The sequence below is a fragment of the Enhydra lutris genome, unplaced genomic scaffold (genome assembly GCF_002288905.1).
Source record: "Enhydra lutris kenyoni isolate GAN:26980312 unplaced genomic scaffold, ASM228890v2 scaffoldscaffold94, whole genome shotgun sequence".
NCBI classification, from domain to species: Eukaryota; Metazoa; Chordata; class Mammalia; order Carnivora; family Mustelidae; genus Enhydra; species Enhydra lutris.
Genome location: NW_019154178.1, coordinates 1,602,769 through 1,630,327, shown reverse-complemented (window position 1 = coordinate 1,630,327; position 27,559 = coordinate 1,602,769). Strand labels below are relative to the sequence as shown.

Here is a 27,559-nt window from a genome sequence, read left to right as displayed (position 1 = left end):
CCCGCCCATACCCCCGCGCGGCCTGCGTGGGCCGCTCGTTGTGGGGAGGGCTCTGAGGGGCCGGAAGTAGCGTCGCGGGGCGGAGCGTCGTGGGCACGCGGGTCCCGCGGGCGGCTGTGGGGAGGCGGTTCCCCGACGCCGCCGCGGTCTCCCGTCAGGGGCTGCTGCCGCCGGCTGCCAGCGCCTCAGGAGACACAACCCCGGCGCGGGGACTAGGGCTCCCGCGCCCGTCACGGCCGTGCGGACGCGCCCGGCTGTCCGTCTCCTCACGGTAGTGCTTGCTCCACGTTGTCGGAGGAACGTCCCCGCCGCTGCGCGCGCTTGCGGCCCGTTCCGTGGGCTCGCTGTGCGGGGACCCCACGGACCACGGCTCCGCTGACCGGGCGGCCTCGGGCGCCGCGCTGCGCGGGGATGGAGAGGTCCGGGGTGGACGCGTGCGCTCCGAGAAGGCCGTGGTAAACGGCGCCCCCCCGCGGTCGAGGCACTGCCAGTGCGGGGGTCTCCGCGGGTGTCCCCAGGCTCTGCAGACTGTAGCGAGTGACCCCGAGGCTGAGCGCTCCTTTCCGTCGGGTTCGAGCCTTTCGGGAATCGTCTTGGACCTGCGGCTTCTGTGTCGTCGGTTCGCGGCAGTGAGGACGTGCCTGGGGCTGCGGACCCGCCGTCCGTGTTCGGTGCCGGAAGTGCCTGTTCGTCGCTCCGCGCCCTTCGTCTCCTGACAGGCCGTTCTTGGAGGAGCAGCTTCATTCGGTCTCGTCAGGTGCGTCACGTCTGCGGACCTTCTCAGGACCGATGACGCTGTCGCGGTCACGCTCCGGCTCCGCTGGTCTGTGCAGGTCCGCGGGGTGTTGAAAACGCGCGTGAGAGCCGCGGCGGGACTCGGGAGGTGCCGGGTGACAGGAGCGGCCGCGGGTAAAGCAGAAGGAACGTGGGCGTAGCTCGCAGGCGTCCGCTGCGGAGTCTGCTCGGGTGACGATCCGCGGGGCGTGTTGAAACCTTTGGGTGGTGACGGGCCACCACGAAGCTTCCAGGATGTCAGAGGAACACTCGTCCACTACGTTGAGAAAATGTCCTTTTACAGGGACGGACGCCGGGATTAACCGAGTGATCAAACTCAGCGTCACCGGAAGGAAACGAGCTGCTGCGATGTCCAGTGCGGAGGGACCGCATCGGCTGCGCGTGCTGCTCGCCGCAGTGTATCTGAAGGGCAGGATTAGACAAACCCGGAACGCGGACAGTCTGCGAAATAATGGGCCTGGCATTTTCAAACATGTCAATAACAGAAAACACAGGGTCCGCTGAAGCTGCGAGGACAGTCATGAGAGATTCCAGCCTAAATGTAATGTGTGGACTTTGATTAGAACCTGGATGGGACTGGGGCGGGGGGGTAGCCATTGGGATAACTGGAGAAATTTAAAAGTAAAGCACAGAAAAAAGAAAAAATAGAGCACATTAGAGAACATCGATGATGGGTTTCTTTGTTTGTTTTTTAACGTTTTATTTATGTATTTATTTGACAGAGATCACAGGCAGGCAGAGAGGCAGGCAGAGAGAGAGAGAGGAGGAAGCAGGCTCCCGCTGAGCAGAGAGCCCGACGCGGGGCTCGATCCCAGGACCCTGGGATCATGACCTGAGCCGAAGGCAGAGGCTTAACCCACTGAGCCCCCCAGGCGCCCCTCAGGAGAGTATTTCTTAATTTCCAAACAAGGGGTTTTCTGTGCTTGGGTTTGGTATTCAGTTTTAACTTAAGTCGCACTGGGGTCAGAGAACGCCATTTGTAGGACTTAAGTTCTTTGAAATCTGTTGATACGGCCCAGTGGTAGTGAACTTCTGAACAGGAGTAGGTGTGCTTAAAAGGAATGTGTATCCAGAAGTGTCTTGGTTTAATTTAAAAAATCCTTTCACAAGACAGGTTTGTTAATTATGCTACTTGATTATATGTTCTGATCGCCTCTTGTCTGTCGGTTACTGAAGCATGTTAATTCTCCCACCACACTTTAGTTTTCCTTCTGTTTCGTCAGCTTTTATTTTCTGAGGTTTTACAGTTAGGGCATATTTATTTTTTTATCTTTCTCTTCTTGTCATTAACATGCAGTGTGTTGTCTGAGGGTACAGGTCTGGGAATCAGACTGACACACTTCACAGGCCTCACACAGCACACAGCCTCCCCAGTGCCCGTCACCCCGCGGCCCAGCCCTCCCACCCCTCTCCTCTGGCAACCCACAGTTCTTTTCCTGAGACTAAAGGTCTCTTAGGGTTTGGCTCCCTCTCTGGTTTCCTCTTGTTTCGTAGGGCGTACCTCTTCGGAATAGTTTTATCTTTCTGATGAGTTGAACCTTCCATCATTTTAAAACACCCGTTTTCCTCTAAAAATGCTGTTTTATCCCAATGTCTGCTTTGCTTGGTACTGAGACAGATGAACCAGCTTCCTTTGGTGTTTTTTGACTTTTTACCTGCAAGTAGGATTTGTCTCTTGAAGACCACACACCGAGACCTGTGTGAGCGCCTCCTGGGGGAAATGCCTTCGAGGGCCACCGCGAGGGCCACAGGGAGCCTGGGGGTGCTGGGCGGGGGACTGGGGGCGAGGAGGAAGAGGGAGGCAGCGCCCGCAGACATTCTCATCCTCCGGAGGGTCTCCCGCGGGGCTGCGGCCCATCCCCTTCCTGGGCAACCACCCACCTGCTCCTCCCGGATGGATTCGCGCTTTCTGGTGGGATTCGTTCCATGGGGGGTCTCTTGTGCCGGAGTCTGAGGGGGCTGGAGGCGCCCGGGCGGCAGCGTCTGGGTGACCCGCTCGGGTGATTCTGGTGCTGCACCCGCGGGAGGTGCGGGGGGCCAGAACTGGGTCCTGCTGCTCCTGGTTTAAGGTTTTGAGAAACCAGGAATCTGTTTTCTAAAGTGGACACGTGTTAGAAATCTTGTATTTCCGTCGTTTATTTCCACTGGCAAAGTGTGAGGGTTCCGGTCTCCCCATGCCCTCCCCAACTTGCGCTCCGGCCGCCCCGGGGCGGGGCCGTGGCCTCTCACCCCGCTTGGGATCTCGTGGTCCCCAATGCCGGGGACGCAGAGCTGCGTGCAGACTGTCCAAAATGTCCACTCAAATTGTTCACTGACTTGTACACTCTGTTCTCTTACCGATGAGGGATAGTTGTTTATTCTGATAGATGAATTACAGATATATTCTCCCAGTCTGTAGCTTTTTTTCATTTTCTCAATAATATCTCTTGAAGAATAAAAATTTTAGATTTCGATTGTCTGCTCTATCAAATTTTCTTGTTTGGACCACATCTTTGACATTGCATAGAAGAAGTTTTTGTCTAATGAAACGTCATGAAGATTTTGTTCTCATTTATAATGTTTCTTTCTTTCTTTTTTTTTTTAAAACGTATGCTGTGCACCCAAGGTGGGGCTCAAACTCATGACCCTGAGATCAAGAGTTGAAGGCCCTACCGAGCCAGGCAAGTACCCCAATTTTGTTTTTAACATTTTACTGATTTTAGAGAGAAAGTGGTGTGTGTGAGCAGGAGGAGTACCAGAAAGGGAGGGAGAGGCGGGGAGAGCATCTCAAGCAGAATCCTTGCTGGGTGCAGAGTCCAAAGCAGGGCTCGATCTCATGACCCTGAAGTCATGACTGAGTTGAAACCGAGTCAGTCGCTTAACCGAGTCCCCCAGACACCCCTTTTGTTCTTCTGAATGTTTTATAGTTCGTACACTTGGCTCCATCCTCCATTTTGAGTGTCTGATGTGAAGCAATGGCCCAAATTCATCTTTTTGGGTGTCCATTATTACCAACTGTCCGAGCATGGTTTATTGAGGATTTTTTCCCCAATAAATTGTCCTGACATCTTCGTTGGAAAGCAGCCGACCTTAAATACATGGTTTATATCTGGATTCACCATGTAGTTTCATTGACTGACCTCACGTCTCTCCTTATGCCAGTACCGCCCTGTCTTGATCACTGTAGCTTTATATGATACTTTGTAAAAAGGGAGAGTAAGTCTTCCCAGTTTGCTTATTTAAAAATCATTTGAACTATTCTACGTTGTGTTTGTTTCTGTGTAAACTTCAGGGTCAGTTGCCAATTTTTGCAAAGGAGTCGGCTGCAATCGTGACACCGATTGCATTGTGTTTGTAAGGTCCGTCTGGGGACAATGGACATTGTGCACTACTGTCAGACAGATTCTCTTCCCGTGGATTTAGAACCTCTTTAATTTCCCTCAGTAATGTTTTATTGGTTTTGGTGTGTAATTTTGGAGTTCTTCTGTTAAGACAGCTACATACTTTATTTCCTGATATTTTGAAAGAATTACTTTCCTGATTTCCATTTTGCTTATTTCATTGCTAGAATGGAGAAATGAGGTTGGCTTTTGTATATTCGTCTTGTATTGTTGTGACCTTGACGAACTTATTTCTAGCTCTGGGAGATGTTTTGATACTTCTTAAGTTTTTCTTTATACAGGATTACATCATCTGAAAATAAGGACAGTGCACTTTGTATTTTCCTTTTTTTTTTTTTTAAAGATTTTATTTATTTACTTGAGAGAGAGGCAGTGAGAGAGAGCATGAGTGAGGAGAAGGTCAGAGAGAGAAGCAGACTCCCCATGGAGCTGGGAGCCCGATGCGGGACTCGATCCCGCGACTCCGGGATCATGACCTGAGCCGAAGGCAGTCGTCCAACCAACTGAGCCACCCAGGCGTCCCTGTATTTTCCTTTTTTTAAAAAAGATTTTATGTTGAGCCTGGGTGGCTCAGTGGGTTAAAGCCTCTGCCTTCGGTCGTGATCCCTGAGTCCTGGGATCGAGCCCCGCATCCGGCTCTGCTCGGCGGGGAGCCTGCTTCCTCCTCTCTCTCTGCCTGCCTCTCTGCCTCCTTGTGATCTCTGTCAAATAAATCTTAAAAAAAAAAAAAGATTTTATTTGAGAGAGTGCACACAAGCAGGGTGGGGGCGGCAGAGGGAGAGGGAGAAGCAGGGAGCCTGATGCGGGGCTCAGTCCCGGGCCCCCAGGGGCCCCTGGACATTGTACTTTCCAGTCCGGATTCTGCGCAGTCCAGTGAGAGCAGCCGCAGACCAGCCCCCGGGGCAGGCGCAGCGCACAGACAGTAGAGCTACTAATCAGGGTGTCGGGGTCAGGTCCATAGAAGGGTCTTAAGAAAGAGGACCGAACAGGGTAGACTATGGGTTGCAAATAGCAAATTAGAGAAGTCACGAGGCTAATTCCTCAGTGGGATCTTTGTGCATCTCTGACGGTCTAGTCAGAGGTCCGCACGGATTGGATCCTGAGTTTCGGAGGCCAGAGACGGAGCCACCTTCCCGGCCTCTCCTGCTGTGGAGGGCCGTGCGGGGTGGGACGGCCGCTGAGCTCCCACTGCTGCGCCGTCTCGGAGGCTGTGGGCGCCCCCCGGCTTCCTTCCCTTTTCAGACGACTGAGCGAGGGCACTTTTCACAAAACCGAGTCCTGACAGGGAGCGTTTCCAAGCTACACGCAGAAGAGCACACTCTAGTGTTTAAGAAAAAGGCCAATTTATGTATGGACGTAACTCTCTAGATTTTGGTAACAGGAGTTGCTTCTAGAAAAGGAGGAGGAAGGAAAGGAGACAATTTCCACGATACACACTTCTCTGTGGTTTGAACGTGGCTGAACGGCAGGAGCGAAGGCGCAGGGAAGCCGCCCAGCGAGCCGCTGCAGGACAGCTCCGGTCCTGTGCAGGGGGTGGGGGAGGCAGGGGTGTGGGTAGGCAGCAGACGGGCAGATGCAGGGAGAAGCTCAAACAGGAGGTGGTAGGTGTGACAGCAGCCTATGAGGACGGAGAGAAGGAAGGGCTTTGACCTTGTGACCATGAAGCTGAAGACCCGACTGTTCACGGCTGGCGGGGTCGGTGGGGGGGGCGCGTGTCACGGTTCGGAACGAGCCTCCTGCCTTCCGGGGCTGAGAGTGAGCAGCCGACCTCACGGAGGACTGGGTCAGGGCAAGGTCGGGTTCTGAGGGAGCCGTCTGGGCGGTCTCGCGTGGGGGAAGCTTGCTGTGCGGGGAACATGCTGATGCACGTCCACGGACCGTCCCCCTCGTGGCCACTCCCCAGCTAAAGCGCCACAGAATCAGGTCCTAAAGGGTGGCGGTCGCCCACGCGTGAGGCGCTTTACACACACCTGGGAGTCAGTGCTCACCAACCCCCAGAACCCCCATCAGGTGACAGGGCAGACGACACCAGCAGGCTGGGGGCTGCGGGGCCCAGAGACGGCCAGTGGGCAGCAGCGGGGGCACGGCCGTGGCCTCGAGTCCTCCCATGGGGGTGGGTCCGGGAACTCAGGGCGGCCGCTGACCGGAGTCACTATTTTCTCAAATCCCCGCCCGCTGGCGCGCACGAGCGCGGGAAGGACGGCCTCCCTCCCGCCCTCCGTCCGTGCGGCGCCAGGTCCTGGGAGGGAGAACTTCAGGGCGGATCTTGGTCTCCTGACCTGAATCTGGAAGGTTAGGAGTAAAACCTGAGTCTGGAAAGTAGACCTGGTGGACGTTTCTGCAGTCTGGTCGCTGCGGACCCCTCACAAGCCGAACGCCGGAGAAACTCAACTGGGCCAACTGAAGGCTCTTTCCGTGTTATAAATCTCACACAACACTTTAAGAAAGATACTTTATTTAGGGGAAAGACCGTAATTATTTAAAATCTGACAACCCCACCTAATAAACTGCTTTCAGGAACAAGAGAACACTTCAGGGCACTAATGTCCGTCTTCCCTGGAGGCTGGGAGCGGACTCCTCCCGGCGGCATTGGGTCTGACAGCGTCTGGGACGGGAAGTGTCCCCCGTCCTCCGTGCGGGCCGTGACGCGGCTTAAAGGTAGGCGCAGAGCCGCTCCAGCTGCCCGGGGTTGGCGTCACTCAGGAACAGCAGCTCCTTTTTCCCTTCTTCTGTATGAGCTAGAGCGGGGGAGACACACAGCTGGCAATGCCGTCGGCAGCGCCGTGCGCCCCAGAAAATTCTGTGCGCAGAGGCTACGTGCTCCAGACGGTGTTGGAATGTGACGACCGCTCCCGGAGACCCCACTTCTAGATCCTTTCTCTCAGCAAGCGACTATTTTGTCCGTCTCTGTTCCTCTGCAATCCAGCATGTCTCCCTCTGTTCCAGGAACCTCATCTGGCCTTTCGGACTTTGTCGCACGCCAACCCCCTCAGAAATCTCCGCGCCGTGGTCCCCGGCCCACCGATGCTGCAGCTGCTGTCTGCCCTCCCCTCCAGTGATGTCCTCCACAGCAGCTGGCTCGCTCTCACCCAGGGACAGGACCACCACGACCTCTGCTCCGCTCGCCCGTGCCTGGGCCGGGGACAAGGCTGCGGTGTGCGGCGGAGGGCACCCACCCGTGTCCACAGAGCGGGACAGGCGGAGCATGGGTCTGGCCTGGCGCCGGCAGGCCTCGCTCACGTCCAGGGCTGGGCTTCCAGCCCGAGCCTCTTGCTCTAGGCTGACGTGAGATCGTGGGAAGAAACGCACCGTCTAGTAACCGCCACCACCCCCGCCACCTTTCTTGCCGTCTAATCGGCCGGAGAGAAGTCAAGAAAAAGGGAGAAAGACCATGCAGGCCGCTGCCGTGGGAAGACATCAAGGCTCTGACTCGAGGGGACTCCGTGAATGGAAAACTCGAGAACCAACCTTTCTCGTGCTGCAGCCAGCTGTTCTCCAGGTAGTACTGGATGCAGCTTTCAAACTCCTCTGGGCTGTAGTTGGAGACCAGGATGGGAACAAAGGGATCCAAGGCGTCAAATCCTTCCTGGAGAAGGAAGTCGTTAAGGGACGAGTCAGCAGAGAGTGACCTGACTTCAACGCGTCCTCTGCTCCTCGCTCTCGGGCCACCCCGCCGTACACAGGCGCCACGCATGGCGGCTGGCCACTGTCGCTCATGGCCTCTTGCGTGGTCCTTGTGCCAGGGTGATGCCGCGGGGGAGCTACCAGCTGCTGTGCATAGTGACAATTCCCTCTTTTACAGTTCTGACTTCAGTAGTCGAAGCCACTTAGTTCAGACAAAACGAACAAGGGCAGCGATAAAGACCCACTAAATGGAACACACTGAAACCAGCCGGTCACCAAACCGCATTTCAGATTTCAAACACAACAACGAAGGGACCAGGGACCGAGTTCACTCCTGAGCAGAGCACCCGGACCAACGACCCCGCCCAACCCCGCCCAGGACGACAAAAGCCCGTGGCTGGCGACTGGGAGCTCGGGCTGTTCTCCGGGGCAAGGCTGAAACCAGAGAGCGGTGATGGTCCCGCTGGGACGCAGCTCACGCACACAGAACGGGGCAGAGGGGAGGCTGCGCTGCCGGCCGGTATCAGCCTGAACTCAAGGGTGTTTCACAGGAATCAGGGAACATAGAGACGTGTGTGGGTGTGCACGTGAGGGCCCGTTCCCAGAGCACGTGCGTGCGTGCGTGAATCCTGCATCGTGGGTTCTCACACTGCCCTGGGGGCCTCAAGGAGGGGACAGCCCAGATGTAGGAAGCACACGGCACTCGGGTCTTGGAGTCTAAATCCAGCCCATTCTCAAGATAGTGGGGGGAATTCAGTTCCACCTCCTGAAGAAGCGGCCTCTTTTATTTGAGACTTACTTACTTATTTGACAGAGATAGAGAGATCACAAGCAGGCTCCCCGCCGATGCAGAGCTCGATCCCAGGACCCCGAGATCATGACCTGAGCCGAAGGCCTTAACCCACTGAACAACCCAGGTGCCCCAAAGGGGGCTTATTTTGAACATTTTGTTTTAAAGTATGCTCTAGGGGGGCCTGGGTGACTCGGTGCCTGGGATCGAGCCCCCGTATCGGGCTCCCTGCTCAGCAGAGAGCCCACTTCACCCTCTCCCTCTCCCTGCTGCTCTGCCTACTTGTGCTCTGTATCTCTCTGTCAAATAAATAAAATCTTTTCAAAAATATAAAAAATAAGGGGGCACCTGGGTGGCTCAGTGGTTTAAGCCTCTGCCTTCGGCTCAGGTCATGATCCCAGGGTCCTGGGATCGAGCCCCGCATCGGGCTCTCTGCTCAGCAGGGAGTCTGCTTCCCTCTCTCTCTCTGCCTGCCTCTCTGCCTACTTGTGATCTCTCTCTCTGTCAAATAAATAAATTCTTAAAAAAATATATATATATATAAAAAATAAAAGTAGCCTCCAGGGGTGCCTGGGTGGTTCAGTCAGTGAAGCGTCTGCCTTCGGCTCAAGTCATGATCCCAGGGTCCCTGCTGGCGACAGTCTGCTTCTCCCTCCGCCCGATGGGCCCCGCCCTCCTGGTCTGTGGTGCTGTCAATCAAATATATAAAATCTTTAAATAAATTAAGTAGGGGCGCCTGGGTGGCTCAGTTGGTTGAGCAGCTGCCTTCGGCTCAGGTCATGATCCCAGCGTCCTGGGATCGAGTCCCGCATCGGGCTCCTTGCTTGGCGGGGAGCCTGCTTCTCCCTCTGCCTCTGCCTGCCATTCTGTCTGCCTGTGCTCGCTCTCTCTCCCTCTCTCTCTGACAAATAAATAAAATCTTTAAAAACAACAAAAAAACTCTAAAAAAAAGAAAATTAATTAATTAATTAATTAAGTAAATGAATAAAGGTTCAATACCCAAGGTGTTACAGGAGTTTGACCTCATGACCCTGAGATCAAGAGGCACCTGTTCTACCCACCGGCCCCCCGGCCCCGGGACCTGCTGTCCACACGCCACTGTCCTCCACAACGAGCCAGGGCTGCCTGAGCAGTGGCTGGTTCTGGGCCTGGGTGTGGGAAGTACCGGGTGAGCGTGGAACGCTGTGCTCCTCGCCCACAAGTAAAGCCAGGGCTCGAGGAGGATGGGGTGTGGGAAAAGCACACCGCCGCCAGTCCGAAGGGGCGTCTGCTGGCCAAGTCTGCCGGCATTTAAGCCCCAGAACAGAGAACAGCGGAGGTTTAGAGCTCATGAAGAGGCGTCTGCGTGCCCACGCGGAGACAAGCACGGGAAGGGAAGGAAAGTTCTTACACGTAACGGAAAGCCAACCCATGTGTGTGGGAGAAACGCGGGAGCTGGGAAATCTCTTTCTGCCGGTACCACCGCTGGGTTCAGGAAGGCGCACGGACGACGTCCAAGCTGTCAGGAGTGTGAGGGGTAGCTGGGGAGCAAGGCGGCCGCCACAGTGACTTCACCAAGGACAAAGCAGATGTGCGGCCCCTGAACCAAGTGTTCAGGGTTCACTGTGGCGGCTGCTGGGAGAGACGTCATCCGGGTTATCAGCGGATGAGCCACAGAATCCCCCGGGACTGGCAGGTGCTGTCCCAGACTGAAAGAGACCAACAGACCAGGACAATCGACGGGGACGCACGGGCCAGGACTGTTTCTGTGAGTGACACTGGCAGAGCTGGCGAGACCACAGGACGTCCTAAAGATCAGGTCCCAGAACTTATTGATGCCAGATCCGTGATTTTAATCATTGTGCCGCAGATTATATATCTGGAATGTCTTTGATTTCAGGAAATCATTACAAGCTTGCCGCATGTCTCAGGTTACTGTCACCGAATTCAGGGAAAAAAGCAGATGGAGAAGAATAAAGCCAACATGGAAAAGCGTTACCACTTCAGGAATCTGGGTGAAGTCAGATACGAATACGGTTTTTCTCCAAGTCTATAATTATGTTTAAAAAAAAAAAACAACCCCGAAAAACAAAAGCCTCATCAGACAGACCGACTATCTAGGGGGAACCTGATTTTCTGGTGACCGACCTTTCCCAGCAGCTCCTGCGGCAGACAGGCCATCCGCGGCGTGAAGAGGGACCCGGTCTGGCTCAGCGCCAACACCACGGCGCCTCCGTGCTGGAAGAGAGGCCGGGGGAGGAGAAGGGGGAGAACAGAAAAATGCATTGTCGTCATCTGGATTTTTAGTACAGGCAAATGGCAACTGAGCAGGTCCCTGCTTCTGGGCCCGGCTCCGACAACATGCGGCCGTGCGAGCTCCCGGGGGGCAGCGAGCTTCCCAGGGCTGGGCAGGTGCGGAAGTGCTCCCCGATACACACAAACAAGGGCCCGTTCCCAAGCCAGTGGGGAGATTACAAACCAACTACATAGAGTTAATTTATTTTTAAAGATTTACTTATTTGAGAAAAAGAGATACCACGAGAGGGGGAAGCAGACTCCCCGCCGAGCAGGGAGCCCGATGCAGGGCTCGATCCCAGGACCCTGAGATCATGACCTGACCTGAAGGCAGATCCTTGAGGACTGAGTCCCCCCCCTCCTCCCAGGCACCCCTAAACACAGAGACTTTAAATGAAGAACTTTCTGTCCCCGAACTCAGAGACTGACAAGCAGCAGGTGGCCCGGACACTCACCCAGTCGTTTCGCACCATCTTCCTCAGGCTGTGCACGAGCGCCAACTCCTCGGGGGCCATCTGCATGCCACCAGCAGGCGGGGAGGGGACAGAGGTCAGGCCAAGCTTTGCTGGGATGGATGGTCTCTTGGCGCAAACGACTGGCGACAACTAGAGCTTCCCGCTCGGCTATGTAAGCTCAGTGGCTGGTGGTTGCCAGCCTCAGCCCCCAGCACCTCCTGCCCGGTTTCTGACGAAAACCGGCCACGGAGGGAGAGCACAGCCCCTTCCCCACGCCGCTGCTGTCGCGAGCTCAGAGGCTAGGTGCTCCAGCCGCCACGCTACGGAAACCACGTCACTTAGCCTCGTTCCGAAAGCACAGCGCCAAGAACAATGGCCAAAACCCAGCTCCCGGGGCGGGGGTTCGTTTGCAAACCGCGCCCCCCCGAGTTTGCAGTGTTCTTTTATGCCGTGTTTTAATTCACATGCTCCCAAGGCGAGCAAACATGCACAGGCTACAAGACCTCGTCCCGGCGCACGCACGGCGGCACCCGTGGTCAGTGACGGAGAAACGCCGGTTTCCTACCAGGCTCTTATCTTCTCTCTTCAGCGTGGTCCTTCCCCAGAGAGCATTGACTCCATCCACCGCCACCAGGAGACGGAAAGCACCCGAGCAACTCTGACTCTTGAGCTCTTTGAGAACGATCCCAACGGCATCCGTGGCATTCTTCACCCGCGTCAGGCCCTGCAGGGGAGAGAGGCAGGGGCTTGGCGCCCAGGAGAGGCCTCCGCCAGGACGACACGGGACCCACCCCTGTCTACTTTGTACCTGCTCCACCACTTCTCCCAGAGGCCGGCCTTTCTCGGTGCTCTCTCGCTTATTCCACATGTATGTCTCCTGAATTTTTATCTAAAAACGAACATGAAAACCAGAGAAAGGCTATTTAGCCTAGAGATAAGCCCATCCGCAGCTGCGCAGGTAGGAGGTCAGGCTGTTGGGAGTCAGCTTTAATCTGTTTTTCAAGACCCGTGAGCAACTCCGGGAGAGAGGTGACCGCCTTCTAGCCCTTTCCTGCCTACGGCGTTAAGAACAGAAGCTGCCGGGCTCCTGACGACAGTCGCCAGGACGAGGCCTTGGCAGCCACAGGCACAACTCCCAGGTGCCCCTGACTTATGTCCAGGGTTGAAACTCGCAGCCTAGAGACTGTATCGAAGAATCGCCAGAGCAGGGAATGATGCCACCGGTACGTTTCTGGCTCCACGAAAGACCTTGATCGGGAGGAAATGCTGTGGCTGGAAATGGGCTTTAGAGGGTCTGTGGCTGTAGCCCGGGACGAGTCAGGGAATCCATGTGGCCTTGACTTTGCTCCAGGGGAAAAGCTCTCACTGCCTCGGGGACGGCCTGCGCCACGGCGTCAGGTCCCGCGGGCGCGACGCCAGCTCGTGCCTCCACGCGCCGAATGCAGCGGGGACAGGAGGGCCTGGCCGCCCTGCCGCAGCGCTTGCTCTCCCCGGTCACCCGTGCTCAAGGCGCCAGGATCGTGTCCACGCGTGCAGCGGCCGCGCCGGGCTTCTGGAGGCTCCTCACCTGACTCAGGAAACGCTCGTTGGCCGTTTTGAAGCTCTTCAGCCAGTTGGCGGCCTCCACGGGCTGGTCGAAGCGCCGCCTGCTGTAGGCCGACCGCAGGAGGCCCCGCGAGCTCTTCACCCATAGGTGAGCTGCGAAGACGGACGCGCAGACGGAGGATGAAGCCAGGCAGTGACCGATCTGCTCCGGACACCGCTGCCTGGCGCCGCTGCCCCCGCCCCGCGCTGGAGAGGCCGCCCGGGACCTCGGACCCCGGAGCGGACTACGACGGCCTCCCGCGGGCCGGGGGCCTTCCTGCGAGCGGGCCGGCAAGCAAGGGGAAGCGGCGGGACCAGAAGATGGGAAGGAAGGGGAGACCCACTCGCGGCCCAGCATCACTGGAGGATGCGCATGGAAGGGGTCGGGCAAGTCTACATCGTGCGTCCGAGGGTCAGCCGTGTGTTCCTTAACGCCCTCTGGCCTTAGAGGTCCCGCTGAGGTCACCAGCACTGCAGTCTGTGCCCGAGGCACGCCACAGGGTGACAGGTCACCGGATTCCCAGCAGTTTTTATTTATTTATTTATTTATTTATTTTTAAAGATTTTATTTATTTATTTGACAGACAGAGATCACAAGCAGGCAGAGAGGCAGGCAGAGAGAGAGGAGGAAGCAGGCTCCCCTCTGAGCAGAGAGCCCGATGCGGGGCTCGATCCCAGGACCCTGGGACCATGACCTGAGCAGAGGGCAGAGGCTTTAACCCACTGAGCCACCCAGGCGCCCCCAGCAGTTTTTATTTTTATTTTAACTCTATCAGAGAGAGAGAGAGAGAGAGAACAGCCAGGGGGAGTGGGAGAGGGAAAAAGCAGGCTCTCCGCTGAGCAGGGAGCCCGATGCGGGACTTGATCCCAGGGCCCTGAGACCTCGACTGGGGCCATAACCAAGACCGGGACACTCAACCGACTGAGCCACCCAGGTGGCCCCAAAATACTTCATTCTTACTATCAAACGGCTCTTGGGAGGTTTTCGCTGCACTTCTCTCACCGCACTTGCTCACGTCACATGCAACCGGCCTGGGGTGACCGTGACGGCAGGCCGGGCGAGCTCCACCGGCCGCTCCCCGAGCCGCAGCCCAGCGCCCGCAGCCCAGCGGGGAGGAGAGCGCCTCCTTACCGTCGGGAACATGCACAATCAGCCAGTCCCGTTTTGCACAGAAATGAACAACATGGCAGAGACTGAGGGTTTTTCCTGTCCCCTTCTCCCCATCTAAAGCACCTGCGGTCAAGGAAAACCTCACCACAAGGGACTCTGGCCTGTCGGCACAGGGCCGCTTCCCGGCCCTCTCCCGTCAGCGGTCGGGACGGCTCCAGCAGGCGGCAAAGGATACAGAGCACGTACCGCACGGCCGGGTGAGCGAAATTGGTGTCGTCCAGGTGCCGCAGGAGCTCCAGGGCCGGCCTCCTCACCATCAGGCAGGCTTCGTTGAAGGTCCTCACCTGGCAGAACCGGGAAGCACGGCGGCTGTGGCGGGCGGCGCGGAGCGGACCCGGCAGCCGGAGGGCCCCGCTGCGCGCCCGGCCTGTCCGCTCGGGCGACGCTGGGCCGCTGGATCTAAGCTGCACCCGCAGACTCCGGCTGACACCCACTAACACGGCAGTCCCCATCTGCGGATTTGTTGACGACACGGAAATCTACAAGCGACCGCGGGCACCTTGTCACACGCTCCACAAACCATCTAGGACTAACTCGCTGAAAGCAGGTAAGATGCTTCACAGGTATCTGACACGCGCTAAGTGCTGAATGAATGTTAATTCATTTAAATCTATTTTTAGCTAATTCTTACGAGTATCTGGACTTTTCTCTAGGAACACATATGTGACAGCTCAGGAGCAGGTGTGACCAGGGGCCCCACAAGCCACCCTGGATGCCAGAGAATGGACACAAAGTTTCAGTCCCTTTTTGTCACCAGGAATACGCCGGTGGAAAAATCTGGGAAGTGCTGATGCGTGTGACGGTGATCTGCAGATAAAGGATTTCATGATGTTTCTTTTTTTCTTTCTTTTTTTTTAAGATTTTATTTATTTGACAGAAAGAGAGAGATCACAAGTAGGCAGAGAGACAGGCAGAGAGAGAGGGAGAAGCAGGCTCCCCGCTAAGCAGAGAGCCTGATGCGGGGCTCAATCCCAGGACCCTGGGATCATGACCTGAGCTGAAGGCAGAGGCTTAACCCACTGAGCCACCTTCATGATGAAGGTGCCCCTTCATGATGTTTCTTAATAAGATCAAATACCTAACAAGCACTATTTATAAGTAGATAAGGATTAAAATTGTGTTGTAATCTTTTTTTTTTTTAAAGATTTTTTATTTATTCATTTGACAGAGAGAGATCACAAGTATGCAGAGAGGCAGGCAGAGAGAGAGAGGGGGAAGCAGGCTCCCTGCTGAGCAGAGAGCCTGACGCGGGGCTCGATCTCAGGACCCTGAGATCATGACCTGAGCCGAAGGCAGAGGCTTTAACCCACTGAGCCACCCAGGCGCCCCCGTAATCTTCTTTTTTAACGATTACTTGACAGAGCGAGCAGGCGCAAGTTGGGGAGGGGCAGAGGGAGCAGCAGACTCTCCACTGAGCACTGAGCCCAGCATGGGGGCTCGATCCCACGAGCCTGAGATCACGACCCGAGCCAAAATCAAGAGTCGAAGCCACCAGGCGCCCCAATAGTGTTGATATTTTTAAAGAAATCCTAATTGTACAGCTGAATTGAAGGACTCGACAGGCAAATTCAAACTTAATGGAAAGTGAAACCTTCGAAAATGTGACAGAGATATTAAAACAGAAATGCCATATTAGGCAATATGACAGCGCTAAAATACAAACAGTGGGGAGGGAGTTGGCCTTCGTGTAAAAGGAAATTATGGAAGGAATGTATGAGTAATACCCTCCACAGCCCTGGTGGTCAGGCAGCCGGGAAGCGACTGGAGACGGTCACGGGGCCGGAGCAGGACGGGTGCCGCCAGCATCCACGGCTGAAGCGCCCCGACACCCAATTATCCCGGGTGTGTCCTGTTTCCAGATTCCAGGCCCTGCGCCCCAGTTCTGCGGTGCTGATGAGAACGCTACTCGCGGTCTAGCGTGCGCTCCCTTACTGTTGTCTCGCTGGATTGTTTGAAATAAACGACCCGGGAGGGACGGCATCCTCTGCCTCTGAAGCTAAAAGTCACGTGCACAGTCCGGTCTGCCCTTTCGGTGAGAAGGGGGTCTCCGAGGCTGAGGGCAGTGCAGCAGGAGGGAGTCAGAAGCCAACTGTGCCAACAAACCAGGCTGGCAGGGCGCCTGGGGGGTTAAGGCGTCTGCCCTTGGCTCAGGTCACGATCCCGGGGTCCTGGGATCGAGCCCCGCATCGGGCTCCCCGCTCAGCAAGAAGCCGGCTTCTCCCTCTCCCACTCCCCGCTTGTCTTCCCTCCCTGTCAAATGAGTGAATAAAAAATCTTAGAAGAAAAAACAAACACCCAAGAAAACAAGAGCAAAAAAGCCCCAGGCTTGCAGTTCATCAGGAATTTTCAGCAGCTATAAAGCAACCCAAGATTACGTGTTTGGGTGGAAGTTTTCTGAAAATCCAGGACAATAAAGAACATTAAAGCCTCGGGAATGCCCGGGTGGCTCAACTGGGTAAGCGTCTGCCTTCGGCTCAGGTCATGATCCCAGGGTGCTGGGATCGAGTCCCACATCGGGCTCCTTGCTCAGTGGGGAGCCTGCTTCTCCCTCTGCTGCTGTTCCCTCTGCTTGTTCTCTCTCTCTGTCTCCCTGACAAATAAATCTTAAAAACAAACAAACAAACAAACAAAACAACAAAACATTAAAGCCTCTAATCCAGACGGCACTTCTGTCTGGCTCAGGAAGAGATGATGATTTCGAGCCCCACAGCTCACTTCCTCATGGCGTTGTGCTAAGGCAAGCTTAGACCCATCTATGAACGATTGTTGGAGCGCCAAAGGCTCTGGAAAGCTGCCAGGTGGGTGACGTGCGGACCCCAGCGGGGTTCTGGCGACCGGAGAATACTCCGCCCGCCCGCCGCCACCCCGCGGCCACAGGGACCGCGATCCGCGTCCGCCTCACGCGCAGACTCCGGCTCCCCCAGTCCGCGCGCGCCCCCCGCAACCCCCCACCCCGCGCGGCTCGAGCCGCAACCCGAGCTGCGCCCCCCACCGGCAGCACCTGCAGGCTGAAGCGACGGGGCAGGCCGTGGGGGAAGACGGTCGGGAGGTCCTGCAGGGGGATGCGGTAGTGGCGGCCCTCGCGCTGCTCGCCGGCCCCGGCCTGGGAAACAGAGACGCCAGCAGCTGCCACGGGCCGCGCGTGCGACACGTCACAGCGGCGGGAAGGGCCCGGGACCCCATCGAGGACACTTCGCGCCTCGGGGCCGGAAAAGAGGTCGTTCGCTCGTCAGGCCGGCCCGGAGGGGATGGCGCCGGCTGCTCGGGCCGCGTGAGCCCCGCGTGCGGGGGCAGGGACACGACTCCCGCCATCTGGATCCTTCTGTGCGGGGCGTGGAGAGGCTGCAGGCACGCGACAAGTCTGCCGCCGCCGCGTCCACGGAAACCTGGGGAACCGCACGGGGCTCCCATGCCACGGGAAGCTGAGCGACGCCTCAGTGACTTCCCTGTTCAACTCAGCGAAGCTTCTGGAAGCAGGGCAGCGCCGCGCCGGCGTCCTGGCTCCGGAGGCCCGCTCCCCTCCCGTGGCGCGGCGCGGGCGGAGGGGGCAGCCCCGCGGAAGGCCGGGCCCCGCGGCCCCCGCCCCCGTCACGCGTGCGCCCCGACCCCGCGGCCCCGTGAGGGCGGCCGCCGCCCAGCCCGGGAGGGCGAAACCGCGACCCCGGGCGCCGCCAGAGCCCGGCCGCGGACAGACCCCCTCTCACGGCCGCTGCCGACAGCGAGGCTCGTGCGCGCCCCAGCAGTGGGAGGCGCGGCCGGGGCGGCGGGCAACCGGCGGAAGGACCGGCCCTCGGGCGCCAGCCCCGCCACCCGGCGGCGCCGCTTCCGGGGAGGAGCTTCCGCCGGCCGTCGGCCTCGACTCACTTGGGCGCCTACACGTACTTACAGATTCTCCCTGGGGAAAGCCCCGCCGGCTGCCTGCGGCGCAGTGAAGCAGCTTCGCTCCCGTCGGGTCAGTCGGGCCACGTCCGGCCACGCCCCACCGGGAGACCAGAAACTGCCCCGTGGAGCTCCGAAGGGCTAGACCCGCCCCCTGCCCGACAGACCCCCGCGACACGGCGGCCCGCAGCGGCAGGAGTTCAATCAGGCGTGGAGCGGCCTGCCCGAGGGGCCGATCCGGGCTCCCCATCTGTCCTGGGGGCCCCGACCGCAGGCAGACCTGCTCCCTTCCCGGGCCGCCGCGTCTCCCGATATGTAAAATGACGGCGACATGACCTAGACGACCGGAAAGAAATCTGCACGCTCACGAGCGACTCACCGGGTCGTCCTCGCTGGGGTGGGAACCGGCTCTGGGGTTCTCATCCGGAACCTGGTCATCCAGGCGAGCAGCAAGGCTTTGGGGGGCCTGGGGCCCCCCATGCAAAAAATGTCCAGGGTCCAACTATAAAAGAAACCATGGTAATGTTTTGGAATTAGCAGGCTTTTTTCTTCTTTTTTTTCAAGATGTATTTACTTATTTGACAGAGAAGTAGGCTCCCAGCCAAGCAGGGAGGCTGACGCGGAACTCGATCCCAGGACCCCGAGATCATGACCTGAGCCAAAGGCAGACACAACCCACTGAGCCACCCAGGCGCCCTGGGATTTGCAGGCCTTTTATGCTCACTACAAAACTGAGGTTTCGAGCCCCATCTACGACAGGGAAATTCACTAATACACAGTTTAGCGTTACGTGCAAGGAACCTTTATTTGTACAATTCTCTACATCCAATCATGTGGTCCACCCTCTGAATCTGCTGTGTCGCTGGGGCCGGGTTCCGTCCCCCACGGGCGTGAAGCCATCTGCTTGAGAAGGCTCCGGAGCCAGGCGCAGCCGCTGGCAGCCTGGAACGGGCGGCAGGCTCCTGCACTCTGGCTCACAGCGGTGGCCGGCAGCTGGGTGGCGATCGTGGCCACCTCTGTTCTCACGGGGCCCATGCGGGGCTCCCACGAGACAGGTATCAGGACACGTCCGCAGCCCTTGTCCTGCTGGCCGGGCCTGGAATAAAGACTCTGACTGAGGACGCCTCTAGCTAAGCGGGAGGAAGCCACCCCTGAACCAATGGTTGGGCTGTGGGATTTTGGGAGGCAAGGCTGAGAAGCTGCTGCCCGGAGAACCCCCAAACTGAGCTGAAGGATAACGGGCCTCACGCAGAAGGAGACGCCAGCTCTGTATGGCCGGGAAGCCGAGTTTACACACACCCCGAAAGGCAGGTGAGGCCGGCACGTGGCCTTGGTTCTCATGCCGAGTCTGAGACCTGACAGCGGCAGGGATCAGCCATGCTTTCTTTTTCTTTTCACGTTCATTTATTTTAGGTCATCTCTACAGCCCAAACGTGGGGCTCGAACCCCCGACCCTGAGATCAAGAGTCACATACTCTCCCAACCAACTGGCCTGGCGCCCCTCGGCCATGCTGTCTGATTAGCTGGCGGGTAAACATCTTATTAGGGAGGATAAATCTTTGGAACTAGGAAAGACGAAGAGTCAAGATTTAGAGGAGAAAATACCGGTTAGAAAGTTGTTAAAGAACTTAAATGGGTGTAATTTTTCTGAGCAAAAGAATCGTTTAAACCTTAGAATCAACATGCTGACTTGGCACCCCAACGTGACAGACCGTCACCCCACGTGCAGCCCAGACCGTCTCGGAATTGCAGCAAGAGCCGGAACGAGACTGAGCATCTGCGGCACCCGGGCCACCCGGGGCGCTCGGTGGGTGAAGCGTCCGCCTTCGGCTCGGGTCACGGTCCCAAGGCCCTGGAATCGAGCCCGCATCGGGCTCCCTGCTCGGTGAGGAGCTTGCTTCCCCCTCTGCCTGCTGTTCTCTCTCTGATGAATAAATAAAAATCTTAAAAAAAACCAAAACCAAATAAAAAAACAACCCGGAAGAGCCACAACACCCGCAGCCACACTGGCTAGGCAGAGCTGATGAGTGCCCGGGCCCAGGGCATCGGCACGGGGGTCCGACCGCCATGCGCTGAGCGGCTGCTCCCCGGTGGGCCCCGCTACTGGAGACAAAGCACCAGGGCTTTATAAAAAAAAAAAAAAAAAAAAAAAAAAAAAAGTAACAGAAAATTACAGATACTCAAGGGCCACAAGGTGGTGGTATTTCTACACAAATCCTCTGATTTTTCTTTTAGTTAAATGCTTTTTGCAGCAAATTAAGCCCTAGCAAAATGGATTCCTTACTCCTTACTCTGTTACATATGGCATCGCCCAGACAGTCTTGTGTCTCTGGGGAGACCGCCCGCGTGCCATTGCCTCCGCACAGCTCCAGAATGAAAACCAGACAGTTCCTGAAAGAGCGGCACCCGCGACCCCAGCAAGGTGACTTTAAATCAATCTACGAAAAGCACAAAATTCTCAGACTGCTCGCTGCCGTGGGCTCAGGTTGTTCTCGTCTGCCATCAAGAACAGATTTTAGCCTTTCAATGCAAACAGTTGAGGCCCGAATTTATTGCTGATCCTTGTTCCTTTTTTAATTTCCTAATAATGGGTTATTTCACATCTACAAGCTTTATCACGAATCCCTGGGAAAAAGTTCTACGGAGGGAAGGGCCCATCCTCTAGACAGTCTCAGGTGTGGCAAAGGATGAGACAGAAGGGATGGAGCCCTGCTGGGGCTCTCACCCTTTGGGACTCAAGTCTTAGGGTGCTCTCTGCAGGCCCCACAAACTCGGGGAACCCTGACTCTGTCTCTGGCTTCTGATATCCAGGAGAACCGTGACCGTAAAAGGGCCACAAGGACAGCGCTTGAGGCCACAGGCCTTGTGATGAAAACCTGGGCTCCACAACCCTCCCGGGATGTCCCTGAGGGCGGTTCACCCAGCCTGGCTACTGCTCACTTTCTGTCTCTGAGTGACGAAGACGTTTCCTACCGGCCTCGGCCCCGCCGCAGAGACGTAACGAGACGAAGCACTTAGCACTGTGCCGGGCACGTAACGAGACCCAGCGAATCACACCCACGGATGCACAATGAGCCGTCTGAGTCCCGAATGTACTGAGGAAACAGCTGCTCAGTGAACGAAGCAGAGCAATGCAAGGGCCGTTTTTATATGTGATTTTACTATTTTATTCAGCTATCAGATGCTAAAAGTCTAAGGAAGCAACTTATTTTTCTTTCAAATACTTCATTAAGGGGGATAATCATCAATCCAATGAGATGTTAACAACAGTTAATAAAGATAACTGCAGTCAAGCTTATTCAGCTATTTCTTTTTTTTTTTTTTTTAAGATTTTATTTATTTATTTGACAGACAGAGATCACAAGTAGGCAGAGAGGCAGGCAGAGAGAGAGGGGAAGAGAAGCAGGCTTCCTGCTGAGCGGAGCCTGATGCGGGGCTTGATCCCCGGACCCTGGAATCATGACCTAAGAAGAAGGCAGAGGCTTTAACCCACTGAGCCACCCAGGCGCCCCTCAGCTATTTCTTTTTTAAGTGTCAATTCTCCAACAAGGCTATTTACAAGGGCAGACTCCGGGAGCAGAGGCTCGGAGTGGCCTCTCGAGAGCAGAAGTTAGTGAAAGGCCTGGGCAGCAGCCATCCTCCAGAGCGCGTCACTCTGGACTGGGAGAATCCATCTAGAAACTACAGTTCTGCCTAAAGACAATGTGCACGGAGCTGCGAGGTCATCCAGGACTCACCTGGCAGGCCCTGGGGACAAGCCTCGTCACCCTTTTCAGCATCGCGGCTGTGAGCTCAGGCAAATTGAAGTGGTGGGCCGCACCTGGGCAGCAGACGGCGTACGGACGTCGCCCAGAGCACACATGGAGCGCCTGAAAAGGGACCAAGAAAAGAGCAGAAAACACAAGTGAGACATTTCACAGAACCCAAAACAAACGGCTAGTAAACCCATGAAAAGATTTTCATCCTTGTTACAAGTCAGGGAACGATGAGACACCACAGCCACGGTGCTGGGAAAAACGGCAAAGACAACAGGAACCGTGCCAGAGGCTGTGCGGCATGGGGCGGGGGGGCACCGATGGGACACTGTTGGGGGGGCAGTGTTGGGGGGTGGGGGCACAATCATCCTAGAAAACACATCTGGTGTTATCTTATAAAGTTGAAAATGTATAGGTCTATGACCCATGTGTTCTTCTCCTGGGTATTAACTCCAGAAGAACACGTACGTGTGCACTGGAAACTACGTGTAACGCTGGTCACTGTACAAAGCCCAAGCACCCGCTGACAGGAGCGGATTAACAGAAGCGGTCATGGCGAGACCCCACACGGCAGTGAGAGACGCGACCGCAGTTACACGTGGGACATCGAGGCATCTCGGAAAACCAGCCGTGTGAGTGCGCTCGTCTTACCGCTAACTGCCACGCCCATCAGAACCCTCCACATCAGCTCATCTCTAGCCCTGAGCCCTTCACTCAGCCTCCACTTTCTCAACTCCAAACTTAGGACCCCAGTGTGACTCCAGCAACGTCTGGCCCGCCCAACCCCGCTGCCCCAGTGCACCCCAGTACAGACAGCTGTGGGCGGTAGCTTTGAAGGGGGCATGGGTCCCGGAGACAAAAGAGCAGATGACATGGTCCTGAGGTCCATTCTTCCCACAGGTGCACCTGTGGCCGCTGGGGTCGTGACCCTGGCCAGGTTTTAGACATTATGAGAAATGCTGGTCAGGAAAATGGAATCAGTTCTATTCCTGGACACTAGCACCTGTGGCCACAGTGTGGTTGTTGGTCTGCGGGCGCCCAGCCATGAGCTTCTCCAATCCATTCTTTCCACCGAAGTCTTGCTTCGAATCCTTCAATATCTCCCCACTGCTTTTTAAAGGTAAAGGACATGCATGCACGTGCATGCACATCCCCCCCCACACACGCGTAACAGAAGTTACTTCAGGGGTGCCTGGTGGCTCCCCGGCTGACCATCTGACTTGGTTTTGGCTCAGGTCGTGACTCGCAGTGCCGACACTGAGCCCCGTGTCTGCGGAGGGTTCTCTCTTCCTGTCCCTCTGCCCCTCCGGCTTATGCACATGTTCGTGCCATCTCTCTCAAATACATAAATACGAAAAACATGAATGGAAGTTACTTTAAAAACAAGGGGAGAAGGTGGAGAGTTTTCAAAGTTTGATCTCCCAGCAAACAACCTGCACGAAACCATGTTTTCCTCTTTCAAAATACGTGGTCGCAGAGCAGCTCCTACAGCCGCGGGGAAGCAGAGGCGGCGTGGCCGGTTCCACTTTCGGGCACGTACGGGTCAGGGCAGCACGGGACGAAGGCTCACGGCCGCCACTGCTTCAACACTTCGGGCACTGAGTTTCCTTTCAGGTCTCCCGGGTCCCTCGCAGGTGTGCAGGGCAGGCGCGCGGCTCCCGACTGGCCGCCGGGCCTGGGGCCCCGAGGGGAACAGACTGACGTGCGAGACGGCAATTCTGGGCACGGATGGCGGTGACGGCTGCACAGGAACGTGGGTGTGACCTCGTGGACCTGCACGCTGGAAATGACAGTAAATCTGACGTTCTGCATATTTTACCACAAACGCCCCAAAGGAGTGATGGAAAAATCAAAGCTAAATTGCCCAGTTCTCTTCCAAGACAGAAGAGTCCTCTCTCCGACCCCAGGCGTTGCTTTAAATGTGGGAAACACAGACCCCGGAGACGAGTCACTTCCTGAGTCCGAAGCCTTTCCCGGGGCGCCGGGGAAGGGGTCCCCACTCCCACTGTATGGCAGGTTTTGCCGCTGCCCCGATGAAAGACGCGCTGATGTCCCCTCACAGGAAGCTCCGATGCACACGGACAGGAGTCGGGAAGGGCCCGAACCCAGCCTAGAAAGGCGGCCCAGAGCCCTCTGCTGACTCGGACGTCAGCGGTCGCAGAAGTCAGTCTGTTCTGCAAACCGAACGTGTTCCGCTGAGGTCACTGTAGAGCCGCCTGCGGCTGAAGGTCGCCCGAAGAGCTCGTGTGCGGGATGTTTCCTCGCGTTGTCACCTCCAAGTCCCCCGGCCCCACTGGACCCCCGACGACCAGTCCCCTGCTCTCCATTCCGGTGATCGCGTCACTTCGGGGACATTCTATGAAGGACGCGCACGGGAGGCTGCCTTTGATACCGGCTTATCGCTCGTCCTGACTTCCAGGCACCCCCAGGCTGTGTGTCATAGGCACTAAGAGTTGTTCCTTCGACCCTGAACCCTGTGCCACGGTGAGGAGGTGTCTGTCTAACCAGTCATCCAGTGAAGACCTGGGGGCTGTCACTCGCCTCTGCCGTGAGGGACAAAACTGCTACGGAGCGGCATTCGTGGAGAGAAGCCGAGAGTCTACGGGTTAAGACGATCTAGCTCAGGAACTGGACTCTTCAGAACTAGCGCAGAACTGAATCAGTGCTACCTCGATTTTAACAATAATCACTATTTTTTTTTTTAAGATTTTATTTACTTATTTGTCAGAGAGAGAGCGAGCACAGGCAGACAGAGAGGCAGGCAGAGGCAGAGGGAGAAGCAGGCTCCCTGCCAAGCAAGGAGCCCGATGCGGGACTCGATCCCAGGACGCTGGGATCATGACCTGAGCCGAAGGCAGCTGCTTAACCAACTGAGCCACCCAGGCGTCCCAATAATCACTATTTTTTTTTAAAAGATTTATTTGACAGAGAGGCAGCGAGAGAGGGAACACAAGCAGGGGGAGCTGGAGAGAGAGAAGCAGGCTTCTCGTGGAGCAGGGAGCCCGATGCGGAGCTCCATCCCAGGACCCCGGGATCATGACCTGAGCCGAAGGCAGAGGCTTAACGACTGAGCCCCCCAGGCGCCCCTAATCACTATTTTCTAGAAGTAGGTTCTATATTGAGCAATGTACAGGTATTAACTTCCAAAAACTATTAGGGAGACATTATTGTACCCAGGTGAGAAGAGGGACGGAGCACCTTGATCATGGCTAAGAGTGGCAGCCTGTCCCATTAGTCACTGTGTGTCCTGCGTTGTCCATCATTGAGCACCTGAACACGTCCAGTCGGGGGAACTCGGAGGCAGGCTACAGAGTTTTCAGACAGCTTTTCTGGAAAACTCTTTCACAATCTGAGCTGAAATGTCTCCCAGCAGCTTCCATTCACCATCCCAGTCCCTCTCTTGGGTTTTACAAGCCATTTCCCACATGATGAACGGAGTGTAGTTCTGTGCTGTTTTTTCTTTTCCTGGCTAAATGCCTACAGTTTTTTAAAGCAATCATTACCCAATACAAGTTCCTTTCCCACTTATCAATGCTCTTTCGGTATGACCTATCGTTTTTAGATTTTGTATTTTAAGAGTGACTTTTTTGTTAAAATTTTATTTACTTGACAGAGACAGTGAGAGAGCGAGACAGAGCACAAGTAGGGGGAGGAGCAGAGACAGAGGGAGAAGCAGACTCCCCAACACAGCAGGGAGCCCAATGAGGGGCTGGATCCCAGGACACTGAGATCATGACCCGAGCCGAAGGCACATGTTTCACGGACTAAGCCATCCAGGCGCCCCAAGAGTGACTATTTTTAAACAGTCTATCATATCGTTGTTTCATTGAGAATGCAGTTCATTAAAATAATCACTTCTCTCTCTTTTTTTTCTAAAGATTTTAAGTTTACTTCTTTTTTTTTTTAAGTTTAAAGATTTTATTTATTTGACAGACAGAGATCACAAGCAGGCAGAGAGGCAGGCAGAGAGAGAGGGGGAAGCAGGCTCCCTGCTGAGCAGAGAGCCTGATGCGGGGCTCGATCCCAGGACCCTAAGACCATGACCTGAGCCAAAGGCAGAGGCTTTAACCCACTGAGCCACCCAGGTGCCCCTCAGTTCTCTTTTTTATAAAAAATACCATTATTTATCAAAATCTCAGCAACATTTTTTATGGCAATTGTCAAGCTCATCTCAAAATTCATATGGAAATGCAATGGACCCATAAAAGCATAAATAACCTTGGAAAAAAAAAGGAACAAAGTTGGAGGGTTCCCATTTCCTGATTTCAAAACTTACTACAAAGCCACAGTAACAAAGACAGTGTGCTATCAGCTTATGTCGATAGATGACACGTGTCTGACCCACATCCATGAGTCAGTGGGGTGCAGCTGTGAGTTCAGAAAAAATGCCTTACATCACAATCAGCTGATTTTCAACACGCACACCAAGACAACTCAATGGGGGAAGGAAAAATGTTTTCAACAAATAGTGCTAAGACAGCCAGATATCCAGAGGCAAAATAATTATGTTGAAGTGGGTATTTACCCAAAGACTATAAAAACACTAATTCAAAGAGATACATGCTTCCCTGTGCTTCCTGCTGCATTACTTACAGTAGCCAAGATAAGGAAGCAACCCACATGCCCAGTGATGGAGGGTGTGTGTGTGTGTGTGTGTGTGTGTGTGTGTGAAAGAGGTGGATTACTACTCAGTCATAGAAAAGGATGAGAATGTGTCATCTGCAACCATATGGACGGACCTAGAGCGTATTATGCTAACTGAGTATATCAGAGAAAAACAAATATCATATGATTTACTTATATGTGGAATCATAAAAACAAAATAAACGAGTGAACAAACAAGCAGAAATGAACCCACAGAGAACAAACTGATGATTGCTGGAGAGGGGGTCAAGGGATGAGCAAAACAGGTAAAGGGGAGTGAGAGATACAGGCTTCCAGTTATGGAATAAGTAAGTCACAGGACTAAAACATACAGCGTGGAGAGATACAGTCAGTGACAGTAATAGCATTGTGTGGTGACAGATGGTAGCTACCCTGTGGTGAGCCCAGAACAACACATAAACTTGTCGGGATTGGCTCAGTCAGTTAAGCATCCGACTCGTGATTCCAGCTCAGGTCATGACCTCAGGGTGGTGGGACGGAGCCAGGCACCGGGCTCCGCACTGGAGATTCTCTCTCTCCACCCGCTTGTGCTCGCTCGCCCTCTCTCTCTAAAATGAGTTACATCTTGGGGCGCCTGGGTGGTTCAGTGGGTTAAGCCTCTGCCTTCAGCTCAGGCCATGATCCCGGGGTCCTGGGATCGAGCCCCGCATCGGGCTCTCTGCACAGTGGGGAGCCTGCTTCCCTTCCTCTCTCTCTGCCTGCCTCTCTGCCTACTTGTGATCTCTCTGTCAAATAAATAAATAAAATCTTAAAAAAAAAAAAAAAAGATAAAATGAGTTACATCTTAAAAACAAACAAAAAAACCCCTTGTTGAAACATTATGTCGTACACCCGAAACTAAAGCAACTGTGTCAACTATATTTCAACTAAAAAAGAAAGAAATAAAGAAAGAAAAATCAGTTAAGGACAAAACTAAAAACCAAAGCCTGGTTCTCTGTAAGGATTTTATCTTTCAGAGAATCATAGTATTATTCGTTTCCTGAATGAGCCAGGAATCAAAGAGTCACTTTTGAAACCCTCCTTTTCCTCTGACTTAAAAAAAAATTAAACTGGACCCCTACCTCGTATCATACATAAAAAGTAACGCAAACAGAATACAGACCTGATTGGAAGTGCTGAAACAATAAAACTTTTAAAAGAATACGTAAGAGTAAATCTTACGTATTAAATACAAGTGACCTTGTATC

General features: G+C 55.2%; 1 protein-coding gene across 7 annotated transcripts in view; it reads right to left on the bottom strand.

The window, feature by feature from the left end:
- Nucleotides 1-6,618: 6,618 nt before the first annotated feature.
- LOC111138895 (death associated protein 3) overlaps nucleotides 6,619-27,559 on the bottom strand; it is a 31,794-nt gene continuing 10,853 nt past the window's right edge. For 2 of the 7 annotated variants that reach the window (XM_022490856.1, XM_022490855.1), the window contains exons 2-12: nucleotides 21,690-21,821; nucleotides 18,332-18,454; nucleotides 17,075-17,176; nucleotides 14,249-14,525; nucleotides 14,035-14,127; nucleotides 12,886-13,016; nucleotides 12,127-12,207; nucleotides 11,884-12,042; nucleotides 11,319-11,378; nucleotides 10,717-10,806; nucleotides 7,148-7,761 (exon numbers count right to left, since the gene is read on the bottom strand). In XM_022490856.1, coding sequence (XP_022346564.1) covers nucleotides 7,261-7,761; nucleotides 10,717-10,806; nucleotides 11,319-11,378; nucleotides 11,884-12,042; nucleotides 12,127-12,207; nucleotides 12,886-13,016; nucleotides 14,035-14,127; nucleotides 14,249-14,525; nucleotides 17,075-17,176; nucleotides 18,332-18,454; nucleotides 21,690-21,731 — 1,659 coding nt within the window. In that variant the 5' untranslated portion in view covers nucleotides 21,732-21,821 and the 3' untranslated portion in view covers nucleotides 7,148-7,260. Of the gene's footprint in view, nucleotides 6,914-7,147; nucleotides 7,762-10,716; nucleotides 10,807-11,318; nucleotides 11,379-11,883; nucleotides 12,043-12,126; nucleotides 12,208-12,885; nucleotides 13,017-14,034; nucleotides 14,128-14,248; nucleotides 14,526-17,074; nucleotides 17,177-18,331; nucleotides 18,455-21,689; nucleotides 22,036-27,559 lie in introns of those variants that run through there. The other 5 variants (XM_022490859.1, XM_022490858.1, XM_022490860.1 and 2 more) reach the window with 5 other exon arrangements.